Source organism: Myotis myotis, unplaced genomic scaffold, assembly GCF_014108235.1.
Source record: "Myotis myotis isolate mMyoMyo1 unplaced genomic scaffold, mMyoMyo1.p scaffold_m19_p_1, whole genome shotgun sequence".
NCBI classification, from domain to species: domain Eukaryota; kingdom Metazoa; phylum Chordata; class Mammalia; order Chiroptera; family Vespertilionidae; genus Myotis; species Myotis myotis.
In genome coordinates, this window is record NW_023416313.1 from 158,586,442 (window position 1) to 158,608,545 (window position 22,104).

The window sequence follows — 22,104 nt, forward strand, 5'->3', positions numbered from 1 at the left end:
AAATCTGGATCCAAAGCCCATGTCTTCCACCTCATGGGGCCTCTGCTGTGCTGCTTACTGTGTGGTCAGAAGGCTCGTCTCCAATCCCAGAGGGGAAGGGAACTCCTGACAAGCCAGGAGCCTCAGGGATAACTCAGGAGTGCAGCTGAGACACAAGTTAGGAATCTCAAATTCCCTAATGGGTCCCGTTGCACTTTTACCACACCTTGAAACAGACCAGTTTTGCTTTAAATGGTTTTATTAAAAACTGTACCAATTGATGGAAGGAAGACACACACACACACACACACACACACACACACACACACACACTGGAAGAACAGAAAGTCAAATACTCTGTACAGGTTAAAAAACAATGGGTCCCCATTCCCCTCCCTCTTTCCCTGTCTCTCTCCCAGAGGCAGAGTGCCTAGAACCCAGGGCAACTAATCTGGGATGAACAAAATGCTACATTCGCACTGGGTCTCCCCTGACAGCCCTGTGGACCCAGGGTGGCCGTCGGGCAATGCTCACCTAGCAGGGAGAGGCTCTGGACAACTGTGCAGAGAGAAGAGCAGTGTGGACCTGGGACCTTCACAGGCTCTGAGCACCGTCAGCTTCAGCATGGAGGCTGGTGCATCTCTGGAAGGGCCGGGCTTTCTCTGCCATTCCCTCCAGGCTCTAAGTCCTCACTAGCCCTGGCATGCCTGCCCACTGCCCAGTGTCCCCAGGAGGCATCACAGGCTGATAGGTTAACCCCTTCCTAGGGCAAGTCTGGCCAGGGTGGCCTGCCACCAAGGGTCCCCACCTACACACAGAGGGGCCCTCAGCTTCCTCCAGCCTGGGCTGCAGCGCTGATTCCCCGAGGCCCTGAGGGCAGTGGCAATTTAAGCCTGCCTGCTTCTGCTGCTCTCTACTCTCCCTACTCCCTCTTCATCAAGCCCCCCTGCAGGCAAGCTTTCATGGGCAGTGTACTCCCTGCTGCCTAGGACAGTCAAGTGGCTCCCCAGCCTCCTTCCAAGAAGACTTCAGGCAGATGGAGGACCTAGATGGGCCATCCCAATCAACCCCTCCCTGCCATGACCAGTCAGGAGCCACCCTTGGGCAGGGCCTGGCCACAGGAGTCAGTGAGACAAGTCAGGTGGGCCCCTCTGAGCACTTTGAATGTGCCTGCCACACAAGCTCTGAAAACAGACCTACTCCCCTAGGGGGTTGGGGAGGTCATTGGGAGGTGATCTGTTTGTGCCTTGGATTGAGCAGGGGAAGGCCACGGACAGCTCTTCAGCAGCCCAGACTTTGCAACTGGCTGGAGAAGTCAGATGTCTGGCCTGGGGGGACTGCCTCCCCACTTCTGTCCATAGGCGTCCAGAAACCCCTCCTCTGGGGTTCTGAGTCGGAAGGGCTTTTTAGACCCTGAATAAGCAGGCTTCCCCTCCTCCAGGGCATTTCTACAGCGGGGAGGGAGGCTTCCAGTCCCTCTCCCACCCCCACCCATCAGCAAACCACAAAAGCCCCACTAGTCTTCAGCTGGTTACAGGTCAGGACCCAGGTCAGACTCTCCCTCCCTCTCAATCGGATTCTCCACCCCCTCACAGGAGACAGCCAAGCCTCTGGGGGTGGGGGTGGGAAGAGGGGCCCAGGGGGAGGGACATGTCTCCTGAGGCTGGACTTGAGGAATGTTCAGACCAACTCACCAGGCAGAGGGAAGGGGCGGGACCTAGATCACTAGGCCAATTGAAAACAGCCAGCCAGGAGGAACCTCTCTCCTAGGACTATTCTGGGAGTTACCTCCTTGGTTTTCTGGGGGATGGGAAAGGAAGGAAGTTTTAAATGTTGCCCTGGCTTGCTTAACATAGTGAGTTAGTTCTTGGCTTCACAGAAGATGGAGATAGTGCGGTTGGACCATCTTCCCCCAGGCCCCAGGCTCAATGTTCAGATGGGCTTGTCAAACTCTGGGCTCAGTTCTTAGCACAGGCCCTCCTGGGCCTGGCAGGGTCCCTGAAGTGGATGGCTTTGCCTCAGCACCAAAGTCTAGACCATTTATTTGCTCTCTCACTCAGCTCAGGTGGAAAGTCTGCCAAGAGAGGTTAAAAAATGGTTGGTAGAAATAATCGTGGCTTTCTTGTGTGTTCCACTCCAGCACATATACCAGCCGCTGCCTGTCGTAGCCTTGGTCCAGGGGAGGGGAGGACACCAGGCCCTCAGCACCTCGTGAATGACATGACACGCAGGGGAGGCTGGACTTCACGACGGTCAGCGTGTTCCGGAGCCAGTCCTCATGCCTGTTCTCTGGGTTCCTTCTTGTGAGTGAGAACCCATCTCCTTAGCAGACACACCATGGTACACACCCTGAGAATATAATTCTGGCCAAGAAAAGGTAATACCTCCAGAACATCTAAGTAGAACAAAACAAAGGCATTTGCACAGTTTGAGGTCCTTCTCCTCAGGGTCACTATGAGCCCATACGGCACCTCATACAAAGGCACCAGTTCTCCTGGGAAGACTGAGCCCTGCACTGGGGCAGACAACTCGGTGAGCAGAGCAGGAGCTCGACCTTAGTCGCTATTACCTTCCTCTGCCGATGCCCTGGTGCAGGGAACAACCTTCCCAACTGTACATACAGGGATCAAGGCTTCCTTCAACAGTACTGAGACCTCCTCTTGGCAGAACTGGAGGAGCCTTGGCTGGTTCAGATGTGAGAGCCTCCTCGGGACTTCTCCGATTTCCTTGGGTAGCCCCGGGGTCTTCGCTGCCCAGGAAAGCAGTCTTTTCTTTGGGCCTTGCTTCTCTGTTTAGCACCAATGTTATCTTTTCCTACATATGCAAAAATTATCATTTCATTTCTAGGTATCTGTTAACAGGTTCTGTTAATCAAATTCTCTGTCTGGTCAGAGCTGGCAGACTGGCTGCTTTAAATTCTCGCCATTCGCGCCACAGCAGGGAGAGAAGGGAAGTTTGGAGGCAGCTGCGATCCCGCTGAGTGCCAGAGCATGCCCTGCTGGCCTAGCTGGGAGCCGAAGGAAGACAGGAGACGTGCACCCAGCTCTGACGGTTCTGCACTCTCATCGTTATCTATTGCTCAAAAAGACACATGTCAGCTGACAAAGTCACTGTGCTGGCTTCTTCCTTCTACCTTTTATAGTAGGTGTGAATAAGGAATGGGAATAAGGAGGAGGAGGTATGTTGTTTCCAAGGAAACCAAGTGGTCTGGGTTCCTCTCGGGCTGACTCTTCCAGGAGGGATGGCCACTTTCCCAGTCCCACTGCAGTGCTGCCCCTTCATGCCCTACAGTGCTGATCGGGGCCGGAATGCAGTCTGTTGCTGGTTCTTTGGAAAGAAGAGCCCACAAAGGCACAAGCTGCTGATGACAGCACGTTGATTGGCTATTTGGCTCATCCACGGCTGACAGGCAGCCAGTTCTAGGAAGCCAGAGGTGGCAGTGGTTCTGTACCTCAGGATCAATCCTGGGGCCTCCAAGTGGGACCAAGTCAGATGTGAGGCCGACACAGAAGTTTGGTTCATTTTGAGGCATGTTTGCGGGGTCCTTGGAGAAACCCAACCCTCCCTGAGGTCTGCTGGAGATGACAGGGGCTGGACAAGAATCCCTGAGCCCTTGGAGCGGGCACCGGCTGGGCCGAAGGAGAACCCAGATAGAGGCTGAGTGGCCTAGCGAAGTGGCCATGCTCAGCTGGAAAGCCCCCGACCAAGGCCCTGGTGCGCTGAAGCAGTGTGACCGTCCGGATCTCGGCTCCGTCCACGGCGGAAGGCTGACAGGTTTGGTGGGAGCAGGAGTGTAATCCAGCTTCCTATGGTTTAACTGAGTTCCTGTGGCTAAACTACAGTCCTCTGGCCAGAGAACATCACTACCTGGCCATCTTCAACAACCGCGGGCTGAAGAATCTGCTTGTCAGAGCCCTTGGGAGGACCCACCATCAGAGACTCATCAGCCTCCACTTCAACAGTGTTTGACAAAGGCCCCCATTCCCGGTCAAGGTCCTGAACAGGGAAAAGGTCCCACTTGGGCATGTCTTATTTACACACAGAGATACGATTTTAAGGTAAGAACAACAAAAAACAACTTCACATGACACAGTGTCAGTCCTCGCGGAAGTCCTTCCTGTGGTGCCCCATTCGAAGAGGGCAGCCCAGCCTCACCTGGGCCCCGCCCCGTTCCTGTTCTCATCTCCATTCAAGGCGAGGTTATGCAGGAAGAGGAGGAACTGCCACCACATGCGATTTCGGTTCTGCTGGTGCTGAAAGGGGGGAAAAATCAACGTGACTCCTCAACGCAGCCTTAGATGACTTCTTATCATTTCCAATAAAAGTTTAGATCAACACGTCTGGGGCGGCACTTTAATCCTATCAGTACAGCAAAGGCGGGGGGGGGGGGGGGCAAGAGAAGCGGCGATGAGGGGGAGATAGCTGAGTCCTCCAAAAACAATTGCAGTTTTTAACATTAAAAAGAAAAGACCAGGCTCATTCTGCACTGTGCACAAGAGGATTAAACTTTTTCCCCTGCTTGCAGGATTTTCCAGAGTTTAGCCAAGTGCTGCTTTTAATCAGATTGGCTCCTGAGCCCCTCAAACCTCAGCTGCATGAACAACAAACTTTCTTCAGAAAGAAAGAGAAGTGCCCCCCTCCCTCCCCCCACTCCAAAGTAACACAGAGAACAAGGGGGAAAAGGGGGGAGCCTCCATCTGCAAGTGATTTGACACTGTGAAGGTCAAAGGGTTAATCTTCAATTTAAACCACACTGCTGAGGCAGCAAAAATCTGATTTCATCCAGTGCAAACACGCACACAGACAGACACACACACACACACTTGAGCGCCTGCCCTCTCTCCCTTCCCAGCATCTCCAGCTCAGCACTGCCTGCCCTTTTTATAGCTGCTCTTGACAGTAAGCCATAAATAACCCCTCTTGGAGCGCTTTCCTACTGACTGGAGCCAATTAAACGTTAAGCAAGAACATACTTGAAAACAAAACAAAAACAAAGAATGCACACTACTCTCTGGAGGTCATCCCAGGTCCTACTGTCAGGCAGGGAAGCTGGGGGCAAAGGTCAGGGGTCAGTGGCTTACAGGATGGGGGCTGGTGCCCCACCCACACAGGTACATTTCCCTGGGGACAGAAGAGGCCAGGAGGGGCCTGAGGGGTGCTGGAAGAGGCCGTCTTTGTTCTCTCTTTGTCTGCCAGGGCAGGACTGGGCTGGGGCCCTCTCCACAGGGTTCTCAGTGGACAGGGGAATAAAAACCTAGTGTGCAGAAAGAAGCCAGCACAGGCTGGACTTGTATTGCTGCAGGGGCCCAGGCAGCAAGGGCCAGGGGAGCTGGAGCCCTCTCTTGGGTTTTTTAAAAATATTTTTTTATTTATTTCAGAGGGAAAGAGAGATAGAAACATCAATGAGAGAGAATCATTGATTGGCTGCCTCCTGAATGCCCCCCACTGGGGACTGAGCTAGCAACCCAGGCATATGCCCTTGACCGGAATCGAACCCTGGACCCTTCAGTCCACAAGCCGACGCTCCATCCACTGAGCCAAACCAGGTAGGGCTCTTGGGCTGTCTTTAACCACACAGCCCTGGCCGCCACCAGGAGACTACTAGTCAGATAGGAAGAGGATAGGGTAAGTCAGTAGCAGAACTGGAAAGTGAGTCCAGGTCTCCTGCACTCCCAGAGCTTCGCAGGTACATCTGGCCCGGGACAAGCATGCAGGCTGCTGGGTTCCCTTTCACGCTGCCTTAGGCCACTAACAGAAGAGAGGTGAGGTGTCAGCTCAGGCTGACCTCAGAGCCCTGCCAACCCAGGAGAACAGAATGCCCCATGCCTGTGGCAAGAGTACTCTTTCCCCTGCAGAAGGAGGACTGGAAAACAAAGTGGAGGCATAACTACTGCAGGGAGGGGCAGGAAAACCGGGCCGTGCCACTGAGGAGGCCTGGCAGCGGCTGGGGAGACTGATAGCTTCCTCGCGTTTTGTAAACAAAGATGAGTAAAAAGAGGAAACACACCCGGCTTAACAAAATCTGGTTATAGTAAAACAGCGTGAAAATGGACTCAGCTGCAAACCTGAAGACGCAGGCCTGCAGCAGCTGGGCAGAGCACCCCCCCCCCACCCCCCAGCTGCTGCCCAGGACAGGTGCAAAGGCCATGTGCTGGAACAGGAGGAGATTCCAGGAAAAGCCCGGTCCCTGGAGAGGCCAGTCTGCTGGAATCCCCGGTCTCCTCAGGTGCCTGTTTGAAAAAGGCCACGTAACAATAACAGCCGTGATAATAACAATAATAGTAACACTGAGTGGGCGAGGCTCTGTTTTGAGTGTTTTACGTCTTCCTCTCAGAGTGCGGTCCATGGACCAGCGGCTTCAGCATCATCTGGGAGCTTATTAGAAATGGACATCTACTAAATCAGAGCATGAACCTATAAGAAGATCGCCGGGTGACTCTGAGACAAGTTACACATACATTAAACTCCTTTGGTCCTCGCAACAACCCAATAAGATAGGTGTGTATTATCATCCCCATTTCACAGATGAGATCATTGAAAGAGTTAGGTAACTTGGCCACATAGCTGGTAAGTGTCAGGGATTGGACTGAGTCCAGACTATTTGACCCTAGAGCTGTGTCCTTACCCACTGTCACTATGTTCCGAGTACCACTGTATCTACCTTTCTTTATACCAAATCTAACCCTTTATTCTCCCTTCTCTGAGTCGTCTCCAAACAGCAATTCAGCCAGGGATGGGAGATCACTATTCCATGATTTGGGACCTGGCCCAATGCCATTTCTGTATGCCTCAGTTTCTCCCTCAATGCCTCTAATAGAGGCTACCTGCTGCCTTGTGTCTCTGGGAATAAGGCAAAGCAAGCAGCCTCACTCCCATCACCGGGGGTATTGGAGGACCCAGAAACAGCTGTGGGCCAGAGAGTGCTGTCAGATGGGAAGGCTGGGGTCTTCTGGGAAACACAGGCCGGCCCAGGACAGGTGGGCACGCAGGTCCGCCCTCAGGAAGGATCAAGGTTCTGTGCCTCGGCCTGTGACAGATCTCAGGGCTCATGAATTGGCAAGGAAGGCTTTGGTCCAGGAATCAGAGGACCTTGCTGTAGCTGGGGTCTCCCACCAGCCTGTCTGTGAGTCCTCACTCTCCTTACAAGTGAAATGCAGGCTCCCAAGCCTGACTGCATCACAGAATCCACTGAGGTGCTGCTGTAAATACAGAATCCCCGGGCCTCACCCAGACTGACTGGGTCAGAATCTCCAGGGAAGGGGCCCAGGAATTTGTATACTAAACAAGCTCCCTGAGTGCTAGTTTAAAAATCAGAAGTTACATTTATTGTATATTTTAGTCATAAACGTAATTGCATGTTAACTGTAGAAAATTGGAAAACACAAGAAAAAAAAAAAACAGGAGAAAATAAAATCCCCCATGATTCTATAGCCTAGAAGAAAACACTTCGTGACCTGGAGTTTTCTTCATGCTCTTTCAGCCTCTTCCCACCAGAGCAATGCCTTGGCCAACTCAGGGGTAAGTCCTGCCCAGGTGGTTCTACAGCAGCCAGGCCACAGGCAGGCATTTGGAAACCACTGAGGTGCTTTCCAGCCCTCAGGTTTGGTGATTCGGAGTTTGTCATCCACAATTATCTTCAAGATTACAACTCAGAGCTCCAACAACTGAATCCAGTTAGCCTGGTGGAGGGTCTGGGTGGGCCTGGAGAACAGGCTGCCCCGTACGGAGTTAAGTCAGTGGCGGCGGCAGCCGCGAGGCCAGCAAGGGCAGTCTGGGAACCTGCTTACACCCCGGCAGCCCTTTCTCCGGGCATAAGCAGATGCCACACATACGCCACTTAGCTTTCTCCTGCCACAGTTGCAGCCTCACAAGGCCCTTTTCTGAAAGGAAACCAAGCTGCCTCACACCAAGAGAATCAAAGAATGCTCTGATTTTGAGGAGCAACAATAAATATTTTTTTAAAAATTAAACAAAAGGGCCTGACGAGAAAGGAAAGAAAAAGGACTTGAAGGGAGGCCAGTGAGAGAAACAGTGAGGAGGAAGGAAATGAACATTTTGCCCAACAGGATGAAGTACACAAAGACACCAGAACGCCAGAGAACCTGGATCCCTCCAGGAGAGGGTGTGGAGGAGAAGGGGAGAAGGAAGAGGGAACCAGGAAAGAGTGTGCTTGGCCTCGGGCTCTCGGCTTCTTGGCACAGCAGCAGGCACATAAACTCAGATTAATGAGTGCAAACCCCAGAGCAAGGCTCAGCTCTCCCAGACTCGGCCTGAGCACCTCTCAAAATATGGGAGCTTGCCCTAGTCCATTTGGCTCAGAGGATAGAGCATTGGCCCATGGACTGAAGAGTCCCGGGTTCGGTTCCAGTGAAGGGCACGGTACCTCGGTTGCAGGCTTAATCCCTGTGCAGGAGGCAACCAATCAATGTCTCTCTCACATCGATGTTTCTCTCTCTGTCTCTCCCCCTCCACTCTCTCCAAAAAATCTCTCCAAAAATCAATGGAAAAATATCCTCAGGTGAGGATTAACAACAACAACAACAAAAGTATGGGAACTTGCAAAGAATGGAGTTCCCAGAATGCTTAGGCAGGTGCCCTCAGGGCTAAGGGGTTGGGCTACAAGGCATGGGAAGCTGGTGGCAATTTAAGCTTACACTGGAAGTATTCAAATTCAGTCTAGAGGGTGGGACCAAGGCATGGAGGGAAAGAATAGAGGTGAGTGCCCAAGGGAAGGGGTTCAAACATGGTGGGTAATAATACTGTCTTCAGGTGAGAGAGTACAACCAGGCATTAGAGGCCTAAGGTTTGTCTTTAACTCAGTCCCACTTTCTTGCTATGGTCCGGGGATGAAGGCAGTTTTTTTGACAAGTGTGCCAGTTAGTGGGGACTTGTGTGCCAGGCCCTGTGGCTAAATGGGCATTTATCCTGTATAACGGGGAACATGCAGGGACCCACAGTAGGTATTCAACAAGTATACAATGGACTGACTACAGAAAAGTCAGCCTTGCAAGATAACCCACTTGTCTGAGGCCGGGAACAACTGATGTCTGGCCAGGTCTAAAGATGTACTAGATGTGATAGTATCAGCCTCTTGCCTGGGGAGAGGCCCAGCCAGTAAAAGGCTTTTTTTTTTTTAAGAGCTAGCTGTGGTGTCTGACATGGTTGGATTACACAAATCAAACTCTGTTTCATCCCACATGGCCTCTGCCCTAAGCACAAAGAGTGTTCCCTGCCCTCCCCAGATAAAAATCTCCCTCTGCCTCCCCGCTTCGGATCCAATTCACACCCGTGGGCGGGGGGCAGGGGGCTGTCACCAGTGTTCCAGATGCTCCAGCAAGAGCTAACTCACCTCCACAGGACTAGACAGGAATAGAGGAAAGAGCAAGGCTACGCTGCGGCCCTGCTTTAAAAGAACACTGAGCATCTACCAACCAGACAGCAATTACTACATCTCATACTTAGAACAGAGTACTCGATCTTCCCGTTTGCTCCTCACAAAGATCTGGGATGTGGGAAGGGCAGATGTTATCACAGACAGGGAAGCAAAGGCTTAGAAAAGTTACCCCAAGCAAATTAGTTGAGATAGTGGGTTGTTCAAACCCCTGACTTCTGACTCCAGAGTTAGGTCCTCGCACTAAAATATTTCAGTGTGTTTATTCACATGATGGAAATAGTATTAACCTTCAAAGCGAATCACAACTGGACTGCTCCCCTAGTATGTTTAAAGACATTGTTTCCAGATCATTAACTATTTAGTAAGGATGCTGTGGACCAGAAAAAATAAACCTTTCAGAGGCAGAGCTAACTGAAGATCAAACAGAAATAAAGGTAAAACTGGTCTGAAATTTTAACTTCAGATCATGTTCTGAAACCATGCTCCGTTTCTTTAAAATGCAGAACTCTACATACTCTACTTTCTGGGGAGACACTCTCTATAAAGTGACATTCGCCTACCTTTTTCCTTTCCCCTCTAAACCTACCCCGGCCTGGCCGTAGGAAAGAGGCTTGCCGCTGAGAACCAGGAATGGAGATGAGGGAGACTTCAGGAAAATTCCACTTGCAAGAAGTAGGGAAGATACTTTTATTCAACCCAGCAAGCTTTTATCAAGCACCCAACTCAGCTAAGGTTTACAAAGGATACAAAGATGAGCAATGCAAATAATGTCAATTATTTTACAACCTGAAGTGGAGAAAAGCAAGAACCCAGACTACGGTGAGAGGAGGCAGAGCAGGGTCGAGGCAGAGAGCGGCACACCATCGCGCTCTCGCTTTCTAGCGTGTGCTGCCGCGGAGCAGGGGTGGGCTCGGGAAAACCCAAGGCTTCCAGCCCAGACACTTACAGTGGAACCTGGGCACATTGTCTCGTGTCTCTGGGTCTCACTTTCCTACAGGACGGGCATAATGGGGTCTAGATGTATAAGGTGGCTGTGGTGGTCGAAAGAGAAAAGGCTACGTAAAGCAGCGGGCCCGGTGGCTGCACTGAGCAAGCTCACCCCTCCTGGTGGGCACAAGGGGAACCTGGGCCACTTCACTTTGCTGGGCTCTTCCCTCAACACGCTCTGCTCAGCGTGCCCGTCTGGGAGCATTATCTTCCGAACAGACTGATCAAGTCCTGGGGAAAGCCGTGACTTCTCACTCTGAGACAGGCCGTGGCGGCCAGGGACAGCTGGGCGCAGAATTCCAGGCTGCTATGCGGAGCCAGGGATTCTGAACCCCCAGTGGGCCCACTGTCCCAAAATGCTTCTGACCCAGATACTCAAGGAAAGAGCCGTGGAACGACAAAATGGGAAAGGTAACAATTCTCCTGCCGCCATGGCCGGTGTTGCTCAGTTGTTGGGCATCATCCCGTGCACAGAAAGGTTGCCAGTTTGGTTCCCAGTCAGAGCACTTGCCTGGGTTGCAGGCTTGATGCCTGGTAGGGGGTGTGAAGGAGGTAGCGAATTCGTTTCGCTCTCGCATGTTTTTTTCTCTCTCTCTTTTTCCCTCTCCCTTCCTCTCTCTCTGAAAATCAATTTTAAAATATTTAAAAAAAAATAATTCTCTCTGCCAAGAGCTTCCTCAGCTCAACCAGCAGTGCTAACAGGACGCTGAAGCCACAGGCCACCACCATGGCAAAAGGGCAGCCTGGGGCCAGCAGGTTCTCAGGCAAAGACAGGAGGGCTCCCTCTAATGCAACTGGAGGACACTACCTTCAGCCACTGGGGGCTAGGGGTGAGGGGCGGGCTGGGTGCCGCCCAGGTCCCCAGGGTGAACTGCTGAGGCCCCTACCTCGCTCCCCTCCGGGAGGGCTCTGTGCTTCAGTTTCCCTCAGTCTGAGAACAGCTCCATCCAACTATCAGGCAACCTCTCCAGAGCTCAAAAGGAACAGTGGTGTGTGTGCTCTGGTCAAAGGCAAGGGAGAGAGGGGATCAAGGAGGGGGCAGGCTTGTTGTGGGTCTACAGGCTGTGGAGAAGGAACCCCAAGGTTCTGACTTGGGGCCTTTGCAACTGGTTGTTCTTGTCCGGGCCCTCCTCCCCACCATATCAGTGACTGTTCTCCTTCTGGTCATGGAACATGCCCTCTTGGTAGCCAGATGTGGATCAAAAGGCAAACTAGACATTTTTCTTTTTCTTTTTTAGTGCCTCCCACTACCCCTTCCCTTATCACCCCCCTCCTCCAAGAAAAACACACACACAACAAAAGCCAACTCCCATCTCCATGGCGAGCCTTGGTGGGGAGGGGATGAACTGTCCGTAACTACAAGGCCCTTCTCCTAGAAGAGAGTAGTCAGGTGCAGAGTTGTGTGGGGAACTCGGCCTCTAGTCAGCCACGCTGATGACTCATAAGCTAAATATAGCGAGCGATATAAACAGAGCCAGCCACAGAGCAAACACAGGGCCCCCAAGCCCTTGCCCTGGCTCTCACGCACAGCAGCTTTCCACAGCCCCTCCCTCAGCCTCACTCTTCCCAGGCACTGTCCTGGGTGGACCTCCCACTCCTGGGGCAGAGGCTGGCTCTGTTGGGGCCCTTCTCACTTTAGGGCAAATCTCTGGGTTTCCTGCCCAGGGCTGTCCCATCTAAAGTCTGAACAACCTCACTAGCCACAGTCTAAGTTCCAGAAAACCACTTGCTAACAAGGAGAGCATCCCAAAGGGTCAGGAAGCAGTCAGGGGTTCCCTGAACAAAGGATCCAGGCTGCTGGCAGAGAAGCTGCTAGTTAATACACCGTGCAAACACCACCCTGGGTACAACTGCCCAAAGGGCTCCCCAAGAACTATAAGGGCAGGTCCAAGTGAAATCCTAAAATCATCTTTCAACACATTTCCAAAAGTGTTAAACTGTCCTTTCCTTACTAGTGATATATCTTACAACCAGGACCTGCCTCTTAAGTCCAGGGTCCTTTCTGTGATATTGCAATTAAAGATGATTTCAACTGAGTGGCTGAATTGTTTCTCAGATTTCATTTTTCAGAAAGTCTAATTACTAGTCAGGGAATTTCCAAATCTGACTGTTCTGAATGGAGCTACTCCTTGTCCAAGTGAAAAAGTCATTTCCAACATGAAACATTCCAACCCTCCTTTAGCTTTACTCAACAGTCTACAGTAGCTACTTTTTTGGAGGATTCTTGGCTTCTTAACTTTGCCCCAAAATACCACCACAAATTTAAAGATGGCGCCACTGGGACAGGAGACTTTCTCAAGGGGAGGGGACACTAGCTACCGCTGTCCATTCGTAGGCCCACGCAGGAGGACACCGTGACAGAGCGGCCATGAGCTCAGTGAGGAGGCAAACCCGCACCTCCTCTTCCCTGCAGGAGCTGTACGGACATGGAAGTAGTGGGGCACGCTCACAGAGCCTGAGTCAGGGTAGGCCACCGTCAACAGTCTGCAGCCCGTCAGATCACAGAAGAGCAAAGAGGAAAGTAGAGTGGGTGACCAAGTTTGGAAAGGCTTTTACCTCCATTCACTCTGCCTCCAAATCTCTTGTAGCTTTGAAGACCCTCGCTGACACTGATCTGCCTCCAATTCCCTGCTGGTTGGTTCAGAGGAGCCAGCAAAGCTGATCACTTGAGTGACCAGGCTAGACCTGCACGCTCTTTGGGAAATATGGCCAGCATACACTGACCCGGGAGAATCTGCAACCTCTTCAATCCGGGGTCACGTTGATGCACTCAATTTGCCATATTGCCAGAGTGCTATAATGCACTCCCCATCATCATACCCCCGCCCTTGGCTCCACATCTCCTAGGGAGAAGATCTCCCCTGATACAGAAAAAGAATAACTGAGGTTCAAACCAGGGACAAAAATCAGAGCTCACACTGCCTTCAGGACTCAGGGACTAATGGCCACTGTCTGGCTCTGTGATACCATCCCAGATCCAAGGAGAAAGAAGATGGCCAGGCCCTTTCAACTTCTTCTTACCTCTTGGGCTGTCTTTCGTGGCTCTCTAAGCTCAGCCTACAATGACGGGGAATGACCATCACTCTCAGAGGAGAATGTTCAAGGCCAAAGCTTGAAGCTGAACAGTTGGGACACCGATTTCTCTGGACAAGACAGGCAGAGGGGAGCTCAGGGAGCAGTGTGATGGGTGGGGTGGGAAATGTTGAGGGCTGATCAGGGTTACAGAGAGACGGAAGTAAACAAGCATTAGAGAATACCTACTGATGTGCCTGGAGTTTTCACAGGTATTAACTCACTTAACCTTTCAAGTAAAATTCCGTGGTATTAGCTCAAATTTACAGAAGAGGAAAGAGGCTTGGCAAGGTCAAGTGACTTCGCAATGGCTAGCAGGTGGCAAAACTGGTATTCAAACCCGGGCATTCTGACTTTATCCTTAAAGCCTAAAGACTTAATCCTAAACCTTCCAGGGCCTCAGTCTCCCTGCCTGTAAAGATGAGGGAAGGCAATAGGGAAAGAAGATAAAGGATAAGAATGTAGGAGTGTCGACAGTACTTTTTAGATATGAAATATTAGACTGTAGTTATGTAATAATGAAGTTCAGAAGATGACTAACTCCTTAAAACTAGCTGCTAAAAGATCCTATGTATGCAATTATCCTAGCCCTTCCCCCAAGATGAGCCCCACCCCCACCCCCCCCCCTCACCCCGGTGAGCAGGGTTAGTGGGGAGGAGGGGGTGAAAAGCAAGAGGACTCCGCAGAGTTTCTTTGTAATGGAAAATTTGGGAAAACCAGAGGTAGCTGGCAGGTGGATGAGGGGCACAGAGAGCTCTGGAGCCAGTACAGGGGGAGGTGCTGAGCAGGGAACACTTTTTTACAGTTAGCTCTCCTGCTCTATCCTTCCTCCTACCCGGCTGGGGTGGCTCTGCTGAGAGGACGGCATCCTGTCTAGGTCTGAACCATGCCCTCAAAGACGCAGCCCGGGGCTGGGGAAAAGATGCCAAGCAGCAAAGAGCAGGGTCAGACCTTGAGATAAGGGCCGCCTCCTCCTGTTCAGGACTGAGGCAGGAAGAAAGGGCGCTAGGCTGTGGTCTAGCCCTATCCTCCCAGCCTGCTCCCAAGCCTACAGGAGCTCCCCAGATGAGGGCATTTTCTGGGAAACACCTGTTGAAAGAGACCAGGTCTGTTGAAAATGAAAAAAGCTGCCTTCCAAACAATACTTGAGATGAGTCTAGGAGACCCAGAGCCACTGTGTCATCCATCAGCTCCAGCACCAGGACTGGAAGCTGTGAGCTGGACTCAGCCACAGGCCGTACAACCAGGCTAGAGTGAATGGGCAGGAAGGAGGCCAAGAGAAAGAAATCAAGAATCAGAGTGAGTCCACACATGGACTGAAGGGGAAACGCTAAGCCAAGTTTCCACAGAAAAATCAAAGGACAGACTAGAAACGAGTTTGGGGCCAGAAGAGGAGGCCAAGCTGCCTTATTATCTAAGCACAGGGCCACCCTACCTTCCTGATCTCTGAGGGACTAGGAGAGCCCACCAGGACCAGTTCTAGACCCAAATTTCCCTCAGAACCCTTTGGCAGAAGGCACTGACCATATTTAACTCTTGATGGCCTGTTCTCAGGAGACCCAAAGTCAATTTCTCCTCTCCCTGGTGCTAGCAATGGTTTGGTCTTTGAGTCAAACTATCAATAGCTCTCCTCAGGCCACCTGAAGTGACCCATCTAACCTCAGGGCCTTGCCCAATCAAGATGTTATTTATTTTCCTGATTTCCAGACAGACAGACAGACAGATACACACACACACACACACATTTATCCTACGGGCCAGGGACACTATCCCAGAAGGAGGGAACGTGCTCACTTCCAGGTGGCGTGCCTCCGCTTCAGCGATGGGTATACTAGCACAGACCAGCCCCAGCCCTCTCCCTGCTTGGCAGCCCTCCAGAAAGTCAGCCCAGAGAGGAAGGGTTAAGTGCCTGGGGGCCGCCCAGACAGGGCTGCAGAGCAGGGCAGCCTACTTCCCGTGGCACAAGGGCTCCTTCAGCACGAGCCTGCCAGCCGCCGCCTTTGTTGATGGACTCTGCCACATGCTCCACTGACACGGGATGCCCCGCCCTGGCGGTGCTGGTGCCAGGCTGCCGGCCAAGCACCCGGCCGAGCGCCCGGCCGCCGGTCTGGAGAGACTCCCCGAGGTACACTCTCCAGAGTCCCAGGCCCCAGTTCCCAGACAGAGACAATGAGGAGCAGCCTCCCCAGCTGGAAAGTGTCAGGTTACAACCGGTTCCACCACTTTCCCCCACTCAGCCCATCCCTCAGCCTTGCTTATTAGGTTCCCATTGCACCTCAGCCAGACATCCCCAACTGTCCAGTTTCACCGCAGCACCCTGGAAATCTTCCCCTTAGGTCCATAAGGGACAATCTCTCAACCCAGCCCTCAAGAAGACACAGTTTGTCAAGCAAGGCTGCAAAAAGTCATCCCATTTTCCAGGAAGGAGGGATAGTGGCATCTCCCAACAAACCATCTTATGGAGCCTGAGCTGAAAGTGGGCAGATAATCAACTTGGAGCGCAGAGATGAGGGCAGGTATGCTCATCCAGTAGGGCCCATCCAGTCCTCAGGAATCACAGGAGTCAAGGCCAAAACTCTGGGACCATATTCTTGAGATCTAGCCAGACAGGGTTGCAGAGGCAGGCCCCAGCCACCCCCCTACTCACCCACCCAGCAGACTCAAACCTCACCCCCCACCCCACCCCAAGGACCCGTGCCTACTTGCTGCATTTGAAGCCGATGAAATTGGTCGGCAATACTCTGAAGCTTTCTGGCGATCTGGATCTCTGCTCGATGATGTTGCCACTGTCCTTCAGGGGGCTGCTCACCAAGGGGCAAGCCTGCAGGGAAACTGGCAGGGAGAGGGAGCCGGTAGCCAGCATTGCCTGCAAGGACAGAGGGCCCACATCTCAGTATTCTCCACAACCGCCCCTTCTTCCCCATGCCGAACACTCCTGGCAGAGACCTGGGGTTGAGGCCTTATCAGGGCAGTCTGCCAAATTTGGACAACCTGACTCACTAGCAAGTATATAAAAGCTGGTGCTGGGAGAACAGAAGGGAATGGTCCCAGCCCTCCCTTCGGTTTTACATTCGCCGGCAGTGCCATGGCAAAAGTAATATGTATGGGTGAACGTGCCAACTTTCTGTCCTTATTTACCAAGCTATGCTTGACCGTAATTTATTATTCATGTAGTAGCAGGTTGAAGCTCTTCTCTGGAAAGGCGCTGGAGGCAGCTCTCCAGAGTTCCTGGGTTGAGCAAAGCAAGGGACAGAGAAAGAGAAAACCAAAATGTGTCTTCACTTATTAGTGCAGCGCAGGAAGGTTGGTCTCAGGTCCTAACGCTCTGGGCAGTGGTATAAAAACTAGGGAGAGAACACTCAGACCCACAGAATAGCTAAGTTCCTCTCTGGAAGCAAGACCTCAAGATCAGTGCTCCATACTTACCAAGTGCTGGCAATTGAGCTGCCACTAGGGGCACCCGCCTGCCTCCTCCCTCCTTTCCCTCTTCCCGCCAGAACTGCGGTGCAAAAATTCCCTATGGGTGGGCTCCCTCTGGGAATAAGGGCAGCATCTCCCCAGTCTGTCCATCAGACTCAGCAAGATAGCCTCTGAACCTTTCCCCTCTCCCCATGCGCTATTGTGCTAAAAGTAGAAAACAGACTGTGTGGCTAACCCTGCCTTTTTGCCAGAGGAGGGCATACAGCTCATAAAACAAACCATTTAAGTCCACAAATGAAGGGGTCTTGTCCTATTGAACCTTGGAAAAAGCCCCTCTGCTGGCATGGAGCCTAGGCAGTCTCAACCTCTTTTTCCAGTTCCCCTTCCAAGCACAGAAAGTCCCAAGTGACAAGTGGGGGCCACCTTCTGCCTTCAGGAACCTTCTGTCCCAGAACCAGCTGGGTTTTCCCCTTCCGTGTCAACAGCGAGTCGCAGATCCGCGAACCTTCTCCAGAGCAATGTCAGCCACTTTACGGAAGGACACATAAGGCTGCACCACTTTACTGGCCACAGGATGTAACAGCTGAGGCTCAGGTACCCTCTCCAACCCAAGGAGACACCGTGGACCCAAAGATCCCTCCAGAAAGGGGCAAAAGAGCAGAAATGATGGCAGGGCGCTCTGTCTTTCCTGGCGCTCAAGGAGCGCAGGTAAGGAGCAATGACAAGCAGAAAGGCAACAGGTGAGAGCTGAGGAAATCAATAGCCCCTGCTGTTCAGTTTGGGGAAGGAAATAGCAACAGGCAGGTTTGGGGAGGGAAAGTCCCCTCTTTTCCCCACGTCTCTATGGGAGGAGTCCTGAGGCTAAGAGCACTCACCATAAAAGAGTCGCTGGGGTTCCTCGGTCACCCCACAAGGCAGCATGACACCCTGGCTCGGGGAGGCTGGACTGAGGGTCTGGGTGGCCTTGTCTTCCTGGCTGATGGGTCGAAGCCCAGGGCCACAGCAGTGGGTGAGAGGGAAGAGCTGCAGACGGCTGAGGGGGCAGTCCAGCTGGCTCTGGGCAAACAGGTCAGCAGAGGGCAAGCTCCCAGGCTGGGTCCCCAGCTCATCCTCTGGCTGAAACACATCATCCTCCAGCTCCTCCACACACTGAGGTGGATCCATCTCCCCTGTTGGATGTAATGAGGCATCCAGGATGCTATCCCTTCCAGGGAGTCCTAGAGGGGGTCCTCCCCTGCCCTTCCTTCTTCTCTCTTCTTATCCGTGGAAGTGGGGCCAGGTACTGATGCCTGATAACCCTGGTGATATAGTGCTGCCAAGGGTGACACCTGTCCCCACATGCGGGCCGCCTCACTGTTCAGGGACTCTCCATACTTCTTCCTGAGCTCACCCACGGCCACCTCCCCGCAGTCTCTTCTTCTGACCCAGCTGGTCACAGTCATGAAGTTTGCTCCCAACTCTGAGCAATAGCAGGGGTATGATCAGCTGCTATAAGCGCTCAGGGTACCTGGGGAAATGTCAAGATACTAGCCTCTGTGAGAGAGCAGCGGGTGCTGTGTGGCCGACTGTACACACAGTGCTCACAACACTCACTCTCTCTCACCCACTCTCTCACTCACTGCCCTGAGGAGTAACCAACCACCAAGTCTAAACTGAGCTCCAGGCTCAGCAGTAAAAACAAAAGCCAGCCAGCAATCCTAGGACAGCCAGGTTCCCTCCAAACCTGCTAGGCCCTGCCCATCTGCCCGTCTACGCTAGTCTCCACCCCCAGCTTGCTCAACACAACAAGCAGGCTCCCTGGTGTGGTAAGAGTGTGTCCTGGGAGAGAAAGGGAAGAAAGACCCAAGTTAGTCATTGCAGCTGCCCTCTCAGCACAGTAGAGCCGTCTGCCCACCACAGCTTGGCCTAGAGGGTGGGTCCAACATCCAGCAAAGTAACTGACCTCCTCCAGCTCAATCTACTCACTAGTCTCCCTGACTTCAAACCCTTTCCCACAGCCTACCACTCCTGCCAGTGCTGAACCTTAGATTGGTACGATCTGCCTCACAGGAGGAAGTGAAATTTTGCCCTTTCTCTGTGACCTCACTCACTGCCAAAATACTCAGGTTGTTGATACGAGTTTCTTGGTAATAAAGAAGTTCCTCTTGCTCCACCTGATGACTCTTGGAAGTCTGACCTTGGAGCCACCTAGCATCTTGAATTCCCAACCCAGCCCCCTACACACTAACTAGGAATCCCACTGGAGCAGCTAGAAGCAAAAAACCACCTGAATAATTACGGGTACAGAGAGACAATGTTTGTCACTGCCAGATTCAATTAGCGATCCCCTGGGAATTCTGCTTCCCAGTCTTTTGCCTTTGAAGAACAAGCCAAATGGTCTGTGGGTTGGTGAAGTACTTAAAGAAATAGCAGTTAAATTCAGAAGTCCTGGCTTTCCCAAATGCAAGCCGTCTGTCTCTCTGTCCCTCTATCCCACCTAGTCCTGAAGCTATGGTCCTATCTCCCGCCCTCTTCCCTGGAGAGTGAGGAGATGGCCACTTGGATGGCAAAAGAGGCACCTGGTATTCTTTGAATATTGTTTCCCAAGGGGGGTGGGTGGGAGAACTCCAGCTTATCAGCACCAGGAAACAAAGTTTCCTGCTGAAAAGACCAAAGGCTATCCTGCCAGTCAGCTGGCAGGGGCTCCCCTCCTGTCCCTCAACCTCCTCTCAGCAAACCGGCAATCCCAACCTAAGAAGGGGCCCTCCAAAGCCAGTCACAACCAGGACTCATTGTCTTGTTTCTTCCTTTGAAGCCCGTCACCTCCCCTCCCCCTTCCCCTCCCTCTCCCAGCAAAGCCCCAAAGTGCAACCCTTACTTGGACTGAACAGTGGGGGAGGTATAGCCAGAGGGTGTGGCTCTGCCAGCCAGGGTACCCTTCCTACTCTCAACAGGAACTGCAGGTGGGAGCCTCGGAGGGGTGCTGGGCAAGGTCAAGTGTAAACTAGGATACAGTAAGAGAACCTCTTCTCCCCCTCCCCAGACCTGAAGGGGTGATGTCCAAACTGGTAGGAGGAGCACTTTCTGAGAGCACTGCTAGGGAAGGCTTTATTCCTAGCAAGGGGAACTAAAGCCCGCCGTAGCCATCCCAGCCCCTGTGGGCTCTAACAGGGATGCTGAGCTCAGACTCCTCCTCCCAGGAGAAGGCAGAAGGCACTCTGAACTCCGACAGGGGCTAAAATCTGGGCACGCGCGCACACACCACGCACTCACACTCACACAGCACACACCAGACCTGGGTGACTCCAGGAGAGAGTGTCGGCCTCCGAGTCGTGATGCCAGGGCTCCGCGCCAGGGTCCAGCGTGACGAGCGCTCTGGGGCTTGGCGCCCAGACGCAATTGGGAAGGAGGGGAAAGCCCAGCTGTTAAGGAGAGGGGCCTTCAGACTCCGCGGGGAGGCAGGACGCCCCACAACTTCCTGCCCTACCCCAAAGTAAGATCCGGAGCCCCGGCTGTTCTCTGGCGCCCAGGTCGGCTCGGCAGTGCACCGCAGGCTCCCTTGCCCACCTGGACCCAACTCCTGGGACTCTCAAATGCTACAACTCCACGTTGCCTCGTGGAGCAGCGCACCTAGATGTGGGTTCTGCACCCCGTTTCCACAGCCCAGCGCCCCAGTCCTTCATGATCACCCCAGATACCCGCAGTCCAACCCTTCCCGGGCCCCCACGCACAGCGCGACTCCTCTCCCCACTTCGCCGAGGAGGTGCGATCCAACTCCGCCCGGCTCCCGGCCGCCCGGGCGCCCTCCGGGCTGCTGCCGGGGGCGGGAGGCGCGCGCAGGGGCAGCAGCCGCAGCGGGCGGGCGGGCGCGGGAGGAGGCCACTCCGCACCTCGCGGTATTGTTTCCAAAATACGCCCGCTCTGGGCATCCCGCAAACAGCTGATTAGGCCCCGCCCCCAGCGCGTCACGCCGACGGCTGGCCAATGGCGAGCGGAGCCCCCGGTCCCGGGCTGGGCGGCTGCCAGGGACGGTCAAGAAACGAACCTTCCGTTGGAAACATTGCAAGGGGCCGAGCAAAAGTTCTGACCCGCGCCAGAAACGCAATTGGCGCGTCGTCCGCCACGCAGATTCTGTTCCTCACGCAAGCTCGGGCATCGCCGGGGACTCACCCTTCCATTAGGAACGAGCGAGGGGGCGCCAAAGGGACTTCTGTGTTCTTCCTCGGAAATGGGCTAAATAAATACGGCTCCGGACAGGGAGGGGAGGAGGAGGCTGAGAGCTTTCGGACGCGGCTGGCGGCGTCCGGTGGGTGCAGGTGCGGGTCCCCGCGGATCCTGGCCTGGTGGCAAAGCACCCTCCGCTTGCCGAGCCGAGCGCGTCAGGAGAAACTCCAGCCCCAAGTCTATAGGAAGCCTGAGAACATGTGTCTAAAGCTGTTACTGAGTGGCTTTCAGATCAAAAACATCCAAAGGGGCCCTCGGGTCCTCTTCTTGGCTGGGCGTGCACCCTTACAAACGAAGCATCTGGCTGAGGAGAGGCGAGATGCTTGGGCAGGTGACACGCATCCTTTTCACGGCCGCATCCAGAGGTGGTGCCGGTGCTGCCAGGAGAGCAAAGTGTCCTGCAGATCGCATACCACCGGTAAGGGAGTGTGGACGTTCACAAACATTTATTGAGCACCTGTATTGTGCGGGGTACTGTGTTAGGTGCCAAAAACCGGGTGTCTGTCCTCAGGGAGCTTACAATCTACTCGGAGAGATAGACCCGAAAATAATGGAAAGTAGGAGGAAATATGTTGATTTTGGAGATAATGACTGCTAGAGATGCAGAAAAATTCAGAATGCGAAGGCGGGAAGGCTTTAGGGAGAAGGCTTTTGAGTTAGGCCTTGAAGGATGGGGAAATTTTTCAATATGGAAAACCAGACAAAACAGCCCAGGCCTGGGGGCAGCAGAATAAATAAGCTGGGGAATCTGTCCTGGGGGCAGGCTAGAGGGTGGGATCATTGGGTGCACACTGGGATGTAGGAAGGGTGGGCATGGACAGGTAGATGTAAGTCAGAATACAGAGGTGTTCCTAGAATGCCAGGTTGGGGAATCTGTACTTATTCTGGAGGCAAAGCGGGGCTAGCAAAGATTTTATAGAAGATGAGTGACTTGGCCAAGTCTGAATTTTAGGAAAGATAAATGAAGGGGCCAGAAATGAATGAGAGGGAGCCAGTCCCTGCAATAGACCTGATGATCGATTATAGGGCCTGATCCCAGTGGCAGGGGG

At 53.1% G+C, this 22,104-nt stretch overlaps 1 protein-coding gene across 8 annotated transcripts; it reads right to left on the reverse strand.

The window, feature by feature from the left end:
* Nucleotides 1-220: 220 nt before the first annotated feature.
* BMF (Bcl2 modifying factor) lies at nt 221-20,760 on the reverse strand. 8 transcript variants are annotated; one of them, XM_036297010.1, is made up of 5 exons: nt 20,563-20,760; nt 20,127-20,253; nt 17,728-18,021; nt 16,135-16,264; nt 221-4,232 (listed from the first exon to the last, which is right to left on the reverse strand). In XM_036297010.1, the coding sequence occupies exons 1-5, from the start codon at nt 20,758-20,760 to the stop codon at nt 4,169-4,171; spliced, it is 813 nt and encodes a 270-aa protein (XP_036152903.1). In that variant the 3' UTR covers nt 221-4,168. The 8 variants fall into 8 exon arrangements, with proteins under 8 accessions (XP_036152903.1, XP_036152889.1, XP_036152915.1 ...); XM_036296996.1 differs by having other exon boundaries at nt 16,135-16,298; XM_036297009.1 differs by lacking the exon at nt 221-4,232 and adding an exon at nt 15,437-16,030.
* Between the last annotated feature and the right edge of the window lie 1,344 nt (nt 20,761-22,104).